The 15,904-nt window shown below is 37.5% G+C and overlaps 1 protein-coding gene across 1 annotated transcript; it reads right to left on the bottom strand.

Moving 5' to 3' along the window:
* Nucleotides 1-7,504: 7,504 nt before the first annotated feature.
* LOC137388647 (uncharacterized) lies at nt 7,505-15,671 on the bottom strand. The gene is made up of 6 exons (XM_068075117.1): nt 15,356-15,671; nt 14,754-15,045; nt 14,497-14,579; nt 12,014-12,106; nt 9,312-9,513; nt 7,505-8,078 (listed from the first exon to the last, which is right to left on the bottom strand). Exons 2-6 carry the CDS (start codon nt 15,041-15,043, stop codon nt 7,991-7,993), a joined length of 756 nt encoding a protein of 251 aa, XP_067931218.1. The 5' UTR covers nt 15,044-15,045; nt 15,356-15,671; the 3' UTR covers nt 7,505-7,990.
* Between the last annotated feature and the right edge of the window lie 233 nt (nt 15,672-15,904).

Here is a 15,904-nt window from a genome sequence, read left to right as displayed (position 1 = left end):
CTGGCATATGTTAGCCATCAACTTCCTCTTGTGATGTCATTATATATCGTTACTAACTAGAATTTGTAACTATTTGCTCGAGCGTTGACCACAATGATTTGGATAAGTAATTAAAATGTGACAGCTGTCAGTGTGTTGTTTAACTGTAAATTAGGTTGCAAAGTAATAATTATGATTCAGTGCCTTACTAGTTCTGTCATTGTTTTGAAAAGACAAATATCTAAACATTCGCTGCGACGCAACAGAAAATCACAAAGCATAAAGTATATGACTAAATGTAGTGATGGCAAGCTTTGCAGTTGGAAAATGTTTGAAAAAGGCCTTTATTAAGTACATGATAGGATTTGCCCTCTCACTGATCTGTGATTCCATTCCTAGCCAAATCAGTCTATTTTCAAACTCTTCTTTGTAGGCAAACTATATTTTACCAAAATTATTTAGCACCAAAATCTAAATGTGACACACAAACTTTAACAAGTATAGACAGTAATAGCTATTTTATGGTTTAACTTATGTCAAAAATATCGTAGAATTGTGGTCCTCAGGATAGCTCACAGGCAAGAGATTGCTGAAATAATAACTATTACACATTTTATCAACTGTCTACGTGAACACTTCACAAATACATACATGTATATACATGTAGGCAAGCGTCATAAAACTAACAGCGCCATTTTTGCCAAAAAAGGAGTAAAAAGTACAATTTTAGTTACTGCAAAAAGATAATCACTGTTGGCATTGCTAGAAGCAGCAAGCAATGTGGCAAAATATTGTAGCAATGTACACCCAGTTAATTAGGCATTCGCTTACAGCATTACCAATTAAAATGTCGCATCAACAAAAATTTGAGACTGACATATACTGTACAAGCTCTTCAAAAGCTTCAAACTACAAAATAATAATTATAAATTACATTCGATAACATTGAAATACTTTGTTAACAATGAATAGATGCATAGATACATGTAGATATGAATACATGAATAGATACATGTAGATATATAAACAGATATATAGATCGATGGGATAGACGGGATAGAAGGGATATACGGGATAAATTGGGTAGACGGGATAGACAAAATAGACAGAATAGATGGGGTAGATGGAAAAGTTAGGATCGATGCAATAGATGGGACGGATGGGACGGATGGGACGGATGGGACGGATGGGACGGATGGGACGGATGGGACGGATGGGACGGATGGGACGGATGGGACGGATGGGACGGATGGGACGGATGGGACGGATGGGACGGATGGGACGGATGGGACGGATGGGACGGATGGGACGGATGGGACGGATGGGACGGATGGGACGGATGGGACGGATGGGACGGATGGGACGGATGGGACGGATGGGACGGATGGGACGGATGGGACGGATGGGACGGATGGGACGGATGGGACGGATGGGACGGATGGGACGGATGGGACGGATGGGACGGATGGGACGGATGGGACGGATGGGACGGATGGGACGGATGGGACGGATGGGACGGATGGGACGGATGGGACGGATGGGACGGATGGGACGGATGGGACGGATGGGACGGATGGGACGGATGGGACGGATGGGACGGATGGGACGGATGGGACGGATGGGACGGATGGGACGGATGGGACGGATGGGACGGATGGGACGGATGGGACGGATGGGACGGATGGGACGGATGGGACGGATGGGACGGATGGGACGGATGGGACGGATGGGACGGATGGGACGGATGGGACGGATGGGACGGATGGGACGGATGGGACGGATGGGACGGATGGGACGGATGGGACGGATGGGACGGATGGGACGGATGGGACGGATGGGACGGATGGGACGGATGGGACGGATGGGACGGATGGGACGGATGGGACGGATGGGACGGATGGGACGGATGGGACGGATGGGACGGATGGGACGGATGGGACGGATGGGACGGATGGGACGGATGGGACGGATGGGACGGATGGGACGGATGGGACGGATGGGACGGATGGGACGGATGGGACGGATGGGACGGATGGGACGGATGGGACGGATGGGACGGATGGGACGGATGGGACGGATGGGACGGATGGGACGGATGGGACGGATGGGACGGATGGGACGGATGGGACGGATGGGACGGATGGGACGGATGGGACGGATGGGACGGATGGGACGGATGGGACGGATGGGACGGATGGGACGGATGGGACGGATGGGACGGATGGGACGGATGGGACGGATGGGACGGATGGGACGGATGGGACGGATGGGACGGATGGGCCGGATGGGCCGGATGGGACGGATGGGACGGATGGGACGGATGGGACGGATGGGACGGATGGGACGGATGGGACGGATGGGACGGATGGGACGGATGGGACGGATGGGACGGATGGGACGGATGGGACGGATGAAGCGGATGGGGCGGATGGGGCGGATGGGGCGGATGGGATAAATGGAATATATGGGATAGATGGGATAAATGGGATAGCTGGGATAAATGCAATAGATGGCTTTCGGTTGTTGCTGAGAACCAGCTGGCCGGCAAAGCGCAGCAAGTTGAAATTTTTTATGGTCCCTGATTAGGTTGCAAAGTATCGCCTCTAAGGATGATTTTGCGCAGGCGGCCTGCACACCCAAAATGCAATGTTCGAACTAACTTTGTAACTTCATTTTTCAAATATTCCGTCTTTCTGATTACAGCAAAGGACTTAATACAACTTTTACCAAAAACATATGTCGCAGCTAAACTCTATATGAAAAAGATTTCGTTGTTTAAGAGCAGACTAATCCTTATTTGCATGATCACCACCAGTGCCGTAGGCGTTGAGTACAAATAGCCTTCTCAGGTACCACTGAGGACCACAGGCTAACCTCCAGCTGTTTATGGTGGGGTGAGAACCAGGTTTTAGAGTGTTAGGACAAAAATGCATTCTACAGATACTGAACGCTAATATGTAGCTATAAACCAGCCCACTAGCTTCTGTCCTTTTTCAGCCACTTTGTCACATTTTAGAATACTTGTGCACATAGTTATTACGTATGATCTCTCACCTCACCCAGAACTGCCAGTGTACTGGCCTTTTTTATAATAGGAGCCTTGTTTGTCAATCTGTCTATCTGTCTAAAGCCATGGTTGTAAGTTGTGAAAAAAATATTGCATTGTACAAGAATTGAGCTACCGACTTTCAGCATGCTTGACCATCACTCTAAAAACTGCATCAGTTGACCACCCAACAGCATTTCAGAATAATTTTACCGTTGCTCATCACACTTGAAAATCCTGAAAATTTCTCACAGCATCCTGGGCTGTCAAAAGATCAGTAATTGCTATAGTAAATGCAGTGTCTGTCTGTGTGTCTATACTTTTGTCAGTCCGAAAGCAGTGGAAGAGGTTAAAAAAAGATTGCAATTGAACATCAATTCATAACTCTCAACTTTGCATAGCAAAAGTTTAGCGCCTGCCCTCAATCAACCGTCATTGACATTTAAAAATAATTGTTGTGCAAGTATGTATTCTATGAGTTTTATTGTCAAGCCTGATTATCCCTTACAGCAAACTAGGCTGCTAGGGTACTGGTGGCTCATAAAGGTTAAATTGAGTATTGAGATATTTTAAGGTGCCATTATGCAAATCCTGATACTATTTCTATGGGAACCATATGGTGCAACCACTAGATAATTTATTGCTATAGAACATATGGAACTCTCCTTTCATGAAAGTTTAGCTCATCCCTGCAGATGAACCGCTGTAACATACAGCTCTCAGCGATGTACCAGCAAACAGATCATTTCTAGAAAACCAATTAGGTAAATCTTGCATAATTTGAGCATCAATTGAATTTTAGGCAAGCCACATGAATCACATAAAATTATGTTTATTTTACAAATTGGAGCCAACTCACCTTATAGATTGTTTATTACAGCAAAAAGGTCTCTTTTCAATTTTTAAATTTTGGTGATTCTTTTTTCAATTTCAAAAAAACGTTATATACTACAACTAAAGAACTTCCCTTTCGACTTAACATTAAAGAGTTTTTGGTCACAAAAAAAGAAGAAAGGGTGTTTTATCTGGTTTAGTGCATTTCATATTGCAGGCATGTTTTACGATATAGAAAAAGGGGTTTTCTTCTCTAATGGAGTATCGTGTAAGAATGTTATATCTCGTTTTGTCAGTTTCTGCTTACCGAAAAGGAGTTGTCTCCTCATTGCTGGGAAATTCGACCTTTACATTATCTAAGTCAGAACTGCGTAGGAAATTGCATTATGGTTTGGATCCGCCATCTTGTAGTCCACATTGGCATTCGCTATAGTGTATTAGGCACGATTAGTACGACCAATAATATTGCGTAGCTGGCCTACGTCACATTGGTATAGCGTGAGTTATTTCTCTTAATAGGGGCAGTACTGATAACCTCCCTCCCGTCACAGTTCCTGCACTCGTTGGTCTTCAGATGCAACATCTAACCGGGAGATTTAAACTATCCTTCTTTTTTTTGGGATGGACTCTCGACCGGTGAAGGCCACTTCCACGAGACGGTGATCGTCCTATACTTTACTATCCAAATCCGTGCCTGGTCACGGCAGGCTGCGTACATCCAAGAAGGAGTGACCAGTCTGCAGTGGACGATCACTAATAAAACGGTAAATTACTGTTATAACATATTTTCATAATTAAAATCATATTTCTATTGAATCACGCGTCCCACAATGTAATAGCTATAAGGTTCACACCGTAATATTATTAAGCTCTGCTTAATAATAATATGTAATAATAATAACAGCCAACGGCTATCTCTCTCTCTCTCTCGCATGCTCAGCGAGCTGTTGAATATTGTGATATGAAGAGAATTTAAACACCGTACAATTTCAGTTATGGGTAACTGAATAATACCGAATTCTATCATATCATTTTGGTGGAGGTGCCTGCTCCTTCAACGCGGTACAGGTTATAATATAAATAAAAGGCTGTTTAAAAAATAATTTTCATAATGAATATAAATGAAAAAATAATTTACTAATAGAAATAATTCACTAATTTTCTTTCTGTGCCATTCCTGGTCTACTACACGAAGGCTTTCGTATCTTCGCTGACCTTACTGGCTTTAATTTTCATTGTCTCGAACTTGTCATGAAGTTCTTTTACAGCTAACCGCTGTTTGGCTTGTTTTACTAAGTATGTGAATTCTAACCAGTTATTAAACATAATTCTGCCTCGTTCTTTTTGTGAAGTTATTAAAAATTTTGTCACTTATTATAATATTGTTCCTTGTTCTTTCACTTTCTTACACACGGTGTTTCTTTCCTGTAATCAGTGCTGGCTCGCTGATTGTTTGCTTGCTTTTCAGCTTGCATGTTCTTTGACTGATTGTTATCGGTCTCATTAGTGGCAGTCTTGCCGTAAACCCTACTTTCTTACCCACACCTGCAATCGCGTGGCTGATCACCTCGCGTTGGTGTTGTGCGTATCGGAGCTCCCCCTTTGCTGGCGTCGTTCCAGCTGTGTTTGTAGTGCCGCTTATTGCGTTGCGCTGTTTTTCATTAGGGTTTGTTAGTGTTGCCTAGTGTTCGTGGGCTCACTGTTTCAAAATTTTGGGAGAACTATTATAGTGAAGTAATCACTATTACACAGTAATAAAAGCATTATATTGTTATAGTAATACATTAATACATTCTTTTCATTGAGATAATAATTTTAATTCTTGCATTATGGCAGAAGGGTTTGATGATGACTTTGACCCCATGGCAGATATAAATCCACTGAACTCACGAAGTGAATTAAATGTTCAAAATAAATCAAATAAAGCGAACAGTCCACATAGTTCCTCTTCTACAGCGTCGAGAGACAATAATAGGTATACCCTACGTCGCCGCCCTAACAAGAAGAGGGACCCAAAATTTGTATATACTTCTTAGTCTTGTTATATGCTCTTCCTGTCGACTGCGGACAGTCGATTATATCGTCCGGTCGATGTCAGTAGTTTACTCATACATATATGTATATCATAGAGATGCTTACATTCGTTCATATATAACCAAAAATACCAAAATCCAAAAAAAATCTTATCTAGCGTAGTAAACTTTTTATTAATGTTGAACTATTACGTTCAAATATTCTCTTCATGGCTTACGTGCTGATCGACATGTTCCTATTATCTAATACATAGGTATTAACTGTATACCTACAAACTGAATGAGACACTGCTATAATCTCCTTATCATGCTGTGAGTGTACTCGCATTGTGATGTCCCCTATACGTAACATTTGCGGTGTTCACAAGTATTTACATGTATACTACTGTATGACATAATAATCAGTGTGTGTGTCACGTATATCACATACGAACCTAAGAGCACAGTTAATCATCTGCTACTTCCTATCAGCAGGTATAGTTAGGCCAAAGAGAGAAGTCGAAGATAGAGAACTCTAGTCATTGGTGTATTTACTTCTATCTCATGACTGGAGTTGCCCTTTTAAACCTAAAGACAATAGGTGGTATAATTTTTCTTTAACCACCCATCGGTAAGTTTTCAGTTTTTATCTATAGACATTATCCATCGTGTCTTAGAATAACTTGTGTGGTCTATTAACATCTAACCATATTTCCATCATGGGTCACCACTTGAATAAAGGGAGATGCTATTTTTCCTCCCACTGTTCTGTGAATCTTCACAGAGGACTGTGAATTCTTAATATCAGGGAGAATGTTATATCTCGTTTTGTCAGTTTCTGCTTACCGAAAAGGAGTTGTCTCCTCATTGCTGGGAAATTCGACCTTTACATTATCTAAGTCGGAACTACGTAGGAAATTGCATTATGGTTTGGATCCACCATCTTGTAGTCCACGTTGGCATTCGCTATAGAGTATTAGGCACGATTAGTACGACCAATAATATTGCGTAGCTGGCCTACGTCACATTGGTATAGCGTGAGTTATTTCTCTTAATAGGTGCAGTACTGATAACCTCCCTCCCGTCACAGTTCCTGCACTCATTGGTCTTCAGATGCAACATCTAACCGGGAGATTTAAACTATCCTTCTTTTTTTTGGGATGGACTCTCGACCAGTGAAGGCCACTTCCACGAGACGGTGATCGTCTTATACTTTACTATCTAAATCCGTGCCTGGTCACGGCAGGCTGCGTACATCCAAGAAGGAGTGACCAGTCTGCAGTGGACGATCACTAATAAAACGGTAAATTACTGTTATAACATATTTTCATAGTTAAAGTCATATTTCTATTGAATCACGCGTCCCACAATGTAATAGCTATAAGGTTCACACGGTAATATTATTAAGCTCTGCTTAATAATATTATGTAATAATAATAACAGCCAACGGCTATCTCTCTCTCTCTCTTGCATGCTCAGCGAGCTGTTGAATATTGTGATATGAAGAGAATTTAAACACCGTACAATTTCAGTTATGGGTAACTGAATAATACCGAATTCTATCATATCAAGAACATCGATGATTTTGTCTAACCAACAATGTCCACTCTCAAGTACATAAATTGTGTAAATGTAAAATCACATAATCTCTTATTTTTATAAACAAGATATATTTGCAGAAGACATAAAGTACTAGTATTGAGGTATAAAAAGCTACATAAATAAGGTTTCAAAAAGCAGATTACTAAATTAGTACATTATACCATATGATTTTGAGCTTCTGAGCTGACATGACTTGTTTTATACATTTGCTAATGTAAGGGAATATTTCTCAAAGTTACAAGTCATTGTTTTCTGCTTCCAACTCTTTGTCTTCTACTTTATCCACACTCATGCTTTATATAAAATTTCACAACAGCTCTTTTGCAACAACTAACTAATGCTAAACAAAAAACAAACAAGTTTAATATTTTACCGCTGTTTAACAAATGATTTTCTTTCTGTACGCATAGTATCAAGATCGATTTATGTTTTCTAAAATTTATTACATTTCGAACACATTTTTAAAGTGCCGAGCTTAACTGGCTTGTTCTCAAAAATCTTAGTCAATTCTTTTAGATTATTTGAAGACTTCATTTGCATAATCACTGTCTCTGACATATGATGGTACATCCAGTTTGGCGTATTTGTGAGCTTGATCTTCATCCCTACAACAAACAAAAAGTTAATTATGTTATAAATGTTTTATTATTAATTTCTGGCAGCAAGCTCAACAATAGTACATATTTTTATTGTTTTTGTCCAATTGTCCAACCAGATAGCGTGCAGGTAAGTGTTTAAGAAGCTGATCTTAAGAACCAGTTAAAGCTTTACGACCAAATCTTTTGGCAATCTGATGAAATCATGGAGTATATCCGTGTCATGTTTGAGCGTAATCAGTCAGAAAAATACTGAATCGCGAAGCATTTTTGCAGACTATTGGTATTTTATTAATGTTTATTAATATGTTATTAAACCAATCAAATAAGCTTACAGCAAAACTAATGTAAACAGGTCAAAAAGTCAGCCTGCAGCAAATGCTTTGATCTCGGTACAACTTTTAAAAATACTGACTATAATAGGTAAGTTAAATGAGTTGAAGCAAGTAACTTTTCTATAGCAATCAAATAGCTTATTACTTAGATAATATTGTACTATAACATACTGTTATATGTTTTACAAACCACTAATTGCTGTTATACATAGTTTACAAGCATTTACATAACTTTGCCTAGCTAAATTAAATTAAAATAGCATATATAGCAAAAATTATTCCAGTGAGCTGTGATATTTACTTTTTACAGCTATAAATGAAAAACCTTACTATTTAGTTGTAAGCTGGGCTTAAAAATATAGCAGTGCTCATTGTTAGTTCCTAAATCAAGCACTTATATTTGTAATTGCTTGCATATACTGTGATGTTTATTATACATTTTTATCTCTACTGCAACAGTGATACTAATATGACATTGAAACCATTTGATCTTGATTTGTAGGCATATCTGTAATTTCATAGAATGTGATTTTGATTCACTGACACAAAATGTTGGGATTAAAAAATTACAAATTTGACTAATATGCCTGATTTTCCTGACAATAAGGAACTTTGTATAGAAGCTAAAGAATCAATGAAAGCTAAACAATTACAACAACATTATGGTTTCAGAATTTAAAATCTAAAATAATCTATTTAAAAGTGTTTGAATAGGTGCAAGATGAAAAATTTTGCTGGTATCACTCTTAGCGGTTAATCAAGAGAAAGTGTAGTACTGGTGGTTCACCGGTTACTATGAGACAATGCATACTTATAACAAAAATCACTTTACTCAGAATAAAATCATAACTTCAGTTAATCTAAAGCAAGTAAACCAATGCAATTCCAAAAGAAGCATACTTCTTACCCGCTGGCTACCCCTAAACTGATGTATGAACTTTTAGGATCCATGTTTTGCACACTTGGTACAGAGCTGTAGTGGGTGCTGAAAGTTCTTGCACTGGTCTCAGAAACTGCTGAATTGCAATAAACATTGGCTGGAGCTCTTTCGCTTGAATTGGAAGGTACTGGACTGTAATAAACAGAAGCTGATGCTTCTTTTCTGGAACCTATTTCAAAATAAACAAAAATTGGATATGAGGATACTGGTTAATGCTGACTATAGGGTTAGACACACAGAAACTGGCCCTAAGCAAGTAAGGGGTGTATAGCTTAAGCAAAGTAACCTATGTTTACAAGAATGTCTATGTGACTCAACCAAACTCTAGAAATCAGCACATTCTGGTTCCCGTTTTTATGTGGTGAAATTATGTTTATGGTATTTTTAATCATCATTAAACCAAATACATGTACTTTTGACAAAGTTAAGTGAATGTTATATGGCAAAAGCAGTTCAATGAAGTTGTACCTTTGATTAAACCTAGCCAAATTAAAATTGGCTGAAGTCATTCAGTTTCAAGCTTTTAGAATTAGTTAATTTGCTACTTTTAAACTCAATTAATGAATGTTGATTTTATCTTTGATATATTGCTAATTGTTAAGTATTCTATATTTGCTATTAGTAAGCCATGTGAGCTCTTGGCATTAATGATGGTGTAAGCGGAGTTTACCGGGCTGATAACTCCAACAAAGACCTCAGTGTAGACCATTTGAACAACTTGTAATGCAGTGCACCATGCGCAGGAAGACATCAAATCTAAGTGTAATGTAATACGCCCAGATTTGAGGTAATTTCTTAGTGGTTTGAAATCCTAAGGTTTTTGCCGCAATAAAAAAAGTAAAAATGACTAACAACATTATTCAATAAATTCGTTCATTTTTTGTGTTAATGAAAAACTGCTAGGCCACACTTCATTTCCGTTAATTTCTTCTTGAATTTAGATCATTGCAGCCAAGATAGTTTTTAGTTATCAGTTATTTTAAGGAAACATCTGGTGTAAATAATACAATATAATTAAGTTTACCGAGCTTCAACTAATAAAAACGAAAGCTACGTGTATATTTGCTGCCCAGTTTAATGTCTAGAGCAGGCATAATAAAATACCTCAAATCTAGACAAAAACTTTATTATGCCTACGTAGGTCCGACAATTCTTGATAAGATATAGTGTACTACGAATCCAGAAAAATCATTGTTTCTTTGCTAAGTTGTGCAAAAGTTAATTTTGGCTATGTATAACATTTTAGATCATTTATCTTTTTGCTGCTAGTCAAGACTTCCTAAACTGCCATAGTTGTAATGTTCACTCTGAAAAATAACATTTTAATCACTTTTATTTGGGCTTTTATGGTCACTTTTATTACTAGTAATATGATCATTCAATTATTAATAATAATATAGTTGTACTGATATTGTCACTGAGAATATGCTATAGTTCTGAGCTGAGAAGTTACCAGGTTTGTTCAATAGTTTTCTTTATCAAATAAATTTAAAAAATAGCAGCCTGAAAACAGATAATTTTTTATTCTTTACAATTATTCAATTATGTTACAAATATTAGAGCCATAGATATGGTACAGTTTTCTACTAGAATGCCTCTCAAGCATGCCTTTTAAAAGAGACAAGATGTGTCAAGCAGAGACGTTGTAAATTCATCAACTTTAACTTATTAGTATTGCAATGACCACAGAGGATGTTCCTTTATTGTTCATGTCTGCTATCTACTTCCTCATAGTCATTTACTTCCTTCTTGCAGCGCTTTGCTATCAGCCTCCTATGTATTAGGTGTATGTTCATTCCTTGACCAAACTAGTAGCATTGTCACAAGTTTTAGAATCTATATATATATATATATATATATATATATATATATATATATATATATATATATATATATATATATATATATATATATATATATATATATATATATATATATATATATATATATATAAACCTCAGTGTTTGTCATTTATTGTCTAAACATCGAGTTCTGGCAATAAAATCTTAAGAATGAACAGTCTGCTTGGTACTGTATAAAAGTGTTTCAGGTCATTACACGTAACATGCCTCTTATTCATCTGGCTTCGCACATGGCTCTTACTATAGTAAAGATTCAGACTAGCTTGAGTTCCAAGCTTTTGCTAGTAACTCAAGCTAGTTTAAATATTTACTGTAGTGAGAGTCATAAGTGAAAATGACTCTTAAAAAATGACTCTGGGAAAAATGATTCTGGTACAAATGGCGACTGGTAGCCATCTTTCTGGTTGTAGTCAAACAGCTGCTTAGACCAAGCCGTATAATATCTAAAATGATTGAATAGTCAGGGTTGTGTGACACAAATAAAGAATGAAGCCAGTAGCATAGGGACTGATGATTTTACCAGTGCTTGTATAAGGTTCACTCCTCTTCAAGGCAATACACTGCTTAGCCTTAGAGAGGTGTTACTAGCTTATATTAACTAACCGGACATTCACCTAGTATATCTTGACTCTAGCAATATAAAATTGCAGAGTCAAGACTAAAATTTTAATGAGTTTTTGCATAAACTAATCTATCTAGGATTTATTAGGATCCATGGTTGTCATGGTTGCAATGGTCACCATGCGCATGAACTTATTACGCAAGGAGCCATCGTGCATGGTAATCACTAAGTTTTTTTCTACTTGCCTGGATTATCGATGATGTCGTAGCCTTCAAGACTTTCTGGATCTGTAATGGACGCCTTCTTACGTGTTACCATTTCCTTCTGTCCTGGTAAAGCTAAAACATAGTGTTTTATTATTTTAGTAATTCAAATTAATCTTTCCAACCAACAAATTAATTGTTAAGTATTAATAATAGTATAAATCTTATATCAGATATTATTGACTATCAACAAAACAAGTTTTAACCAAACATTGAAAACCAAAAGTGTGTTATGTTAGTCTCACACGCACACCAGCCATAAATGTGAGTTACTAACTTTGATGAGATATAATTTTGTCAATTCTTGCCACTAGAAAAGCGGTAAAAAATCCTTAAGCAGAAACTTTCTAATTTTAAAAGCCTTCCAAATGTAGGCATAACACAAATTACAAATATCAGCTTGATTAACAATACTTTGAGCCAGTCAAACTTTATCAAAGTAAAAATGTGAAAAAAAGTTTTTATCCCTTCAATTTGACTTAATGTTTAATATTTTTTCTGCTAGCTCTGTAATTGAATACAATTTTCATTCTTATTCAAAATTCTTGTAAAATATTTATGCCAGTTGAATAATTGTTGTGGCCTGTGTAGCATTTTACACGTTGTTTTTCAACTGTTTTAACAAAATTTTTATTTACATGTAGTTGTTTCAATCGGTAGTGATGAGTCTGCGTATGCAGATGGCTATGTGATGGCATTTATCATCGCATTCTTTCTGATATCAACCTTTTGCCCCGCAAAGAATGTGTTGGTACTTTTTAGCTACACATAAATGAAAAAATACCCAAAAAAATTCAAGCTTCCATTCACAAGTAACCAACATAATAAACACAAAATGTTGTTACTAACATGCTGAACGACTAAAACTGGAAAAAATCTAGACTGTCTAATAGCATTTTTACAAGATATTAAATTTGGTAAATATCATAAATATCTTGTTATTGATGTTTTCAATATAAATTCATAACTTTCATCAGATTAGCTGTATAACTAACAGTAGCAAAATAACAAACATGTGCTGCAGTTGAACTGACCCTTTCTACAAGCTTTAAGCATCTGGTCTAAAGGAACAGTATGGAAGTTGTCTCTTAAATCAGATTAGCAGAGTAGAGAAATTTATCGATTTGTTCTTTAAATGGAATACTTTTTTCTCTGACCAGTTATCAGTTATTGCATATATAACAAGTAGATTGTAATGATAATTATGATACAATCTATATTTATAAACCTCAATGTTTGTCATTGGCATGTCTGTCTGTTATTTATGTGTCCGGTTAAAGCAATGAAATTTTAGAAGCAAAAATATGGGCTTCCCACTATATTCAAACTTAAAACTTCGGAATCCACAGACAAGAGTGGTAAACCACTAGGCCAAACAAGGCTATAGAATGAAATACTTGTGGTCATATCTATTACATTGTGTAAAATTTGCATAACGACATTGTTTGACATGTAATGTCACACGACTGGCTTTGCAGCTCACAGCTTCACGGCTTCATGGCTCGTATTATTGTAAGTTTAGCAAGATAAGCAAGTTTAAATTACTAGCTTAAGTTACTGAAATTAGCGAATTTGCTGATTTTTCCTTGTATAATCAGTCGACAGCTAATGGCAGCTACATTACCTTCTATTGTTTATAAGCTGTGTTTATTACCCTTGCAGCTGTGGCAATTCAGCAAAGATTTAACAAATATTGTATGTACTAACATAACGAAAATAACAAACACGTAGTTTGATCTAACATAACCTACCACTGTATCAATTATTAGGCGATGCGATACAATGCAAAGCCATAAAATGTAACAACAGCATTGTGTAATTAAAGCAGCGGAGTGCAGAGCACTCATTGCATCGCAGTGAAATATAATGCAATTAGTGCAGAGCATGGGCTAGAAAAGCTAGGTAGGGAAAAGCCGGATAGATAGGGGTAGGAAGAGCAATAAAACCCGATGCGAGTGATACAACGAAATAAAATACAACTTTGAGAAGTCAGAGCAAAACTTGGCAAGGCAGAGCATGTTGGCACTGGTAGATTGAGAGAAAGCAAACAAGGCAAGGAAATGTGGAGCAGGGCAGGATCAAGCAGTGCGGTCAAATCAGCGCAGGGCAGTACAGTGAAATGTAACGTTGGCAGATATAAGCTGGACAAAAAACATGGTATGGGAGGGGGGCAAGGCAGAGCAAGCAATGAAGAGATAGGCAGGGCAGTGGGAGGTACAAGGCAGGCAGAGTGATGTACAAAGCAGGGAGAGCAGGGCAAGGCGGAGCATGACAAAACGCAGTGAAATAGGATGGTTCAAAGAGGGGCCAAGATGGAGCAGTGCAATGGAAAGTGACTCAATGAGGTTCCAAGCAGTGCAGAGTCAGGCAATGAAATTCAGTGCTTCGAATTGCAATAGTTCAGTAGTAGTGATATTACAGTAGTAATGGGATATAAGAAACGCGACATGCAACTATAGTCATACCACAATTTTCATAATTATGCCTTTTCTTTGACAAATTTTCATAGAGAGGTGAAGACTTTGTTTGGAGCTCCTCTCCGTTAGCTCTAAAATAATGTAAAACGAGTTTTTTGAAGAATTTAAGATACTTTTCAAAGGTTCATCTATCAATGCCTTGCAAACGCATGCACATACATGAAAGTTAAAATGTTTTATACTTAGCATGTATCGTACTCTGATTTAATTATAACAGCTCAAAAATTGAATATACATTGTCTCACCTCAGTTTTTTCTTTCTGAGTCTTAAAATAACTGCTACCAGACCTCCAAGCAAAAGAAACCCAACCACACATCCTATGGTTGCCTTTATTGTTTTGCCATTTTTATATTGCTGCAATGTGATGCCTGAAGTTGTTGGGTAGGTGGCGACTAAAGGAATGCTGCTAGAGGATGACGAAGTTGGGGACAGAGAAATACTGGTTTCTTCAACTGTTGTTGTTAGTTCAGTTGTTTCAGAGTAGTTTGTTCCTTCAGGAAGTATTATTGTAGAAAGGCTGACTATCAGAGGCATAACTAAAAAAATAATTTTTTATTTTTGTGCAGGCCAAAATATGTGGTTCACAAATCTATTTAGGTAATTGTAGCACTAATGTATTCTTGGATAAATCTATAAATTAAGTCTATTTTTTATAAAACTGCAAATTGAAACACTAATATATATAATAGATAAGAGAAAAAAATGCTCAGTTGAATTGACTATTCATTCATTTCACAAAGCCGCTGTGCAGGTGACTGGAGGCAAATCCATAGATATAAATATAAGCTTCCTCCATTCACTTGCGGTAATTCTATTGAATGTAATTTATACTGAGGTAACTCCTACCTGAGTAATTAATCTGGAAGATGTGGTGATGTAGCGGATCTGCTTGTGTCAAAAACACAAGCTTCAAGATTTGAGGCGCATCTCTCGTTGTAATTAGTACTGCCAGATCACTTGTGTTTGTGAGGTTACAGAGAGAACCAATGGCTTGAAAATCATTCAGTAAAGAAATCGAGAGGGAACAATTCCGGTAGCCAAGTGTGTGTACGTTGTATCTGAGGCCAGTTCTTAACACTGTTTTAGAATTGGCAGGTAAAATTAAAAATAGAGAACATTGAAAAGCTCCATCATATGTATCAGGATAGCCTGGGCTCTCGATAGTTCCTGATGAAACTGCAGTAATGGTTCTGTTAGGGCATATATTAACTGCACCTGTAAATTAAAACAAGAAAGCTAATGATATCTTATTAATTTTTTAGTCCAGCACTCAATATCCATATCCTGATGTGTCAATGATGTTCTTACTTCAGTGGTCACATTGTCTTCTCAAGTGTCATAGCAAATACATGCATCTACAAATTAGTACTTCTTAGCTCTCTGCCAGCAGTGAAA

Source organism: Watersipora subatra, chromosome 2, assembly GCF_963576615.1.
Source record: "Watersipora subatra chromosome 2, tzWatSuba1.1, whole genome shotgun sequence".
Classification (NCBI taxonomy): Eukaryota; Metazoa; Bryozoa; class Gymnolaemata; order Cheilostomatida; family Watersiporidae; genus Watersipora; species Watersipora subatra.
Note: the sequence above shows the minus strand (reverse complement) of the source record. Positions and strands in the feature narration are given on the sequence as shown.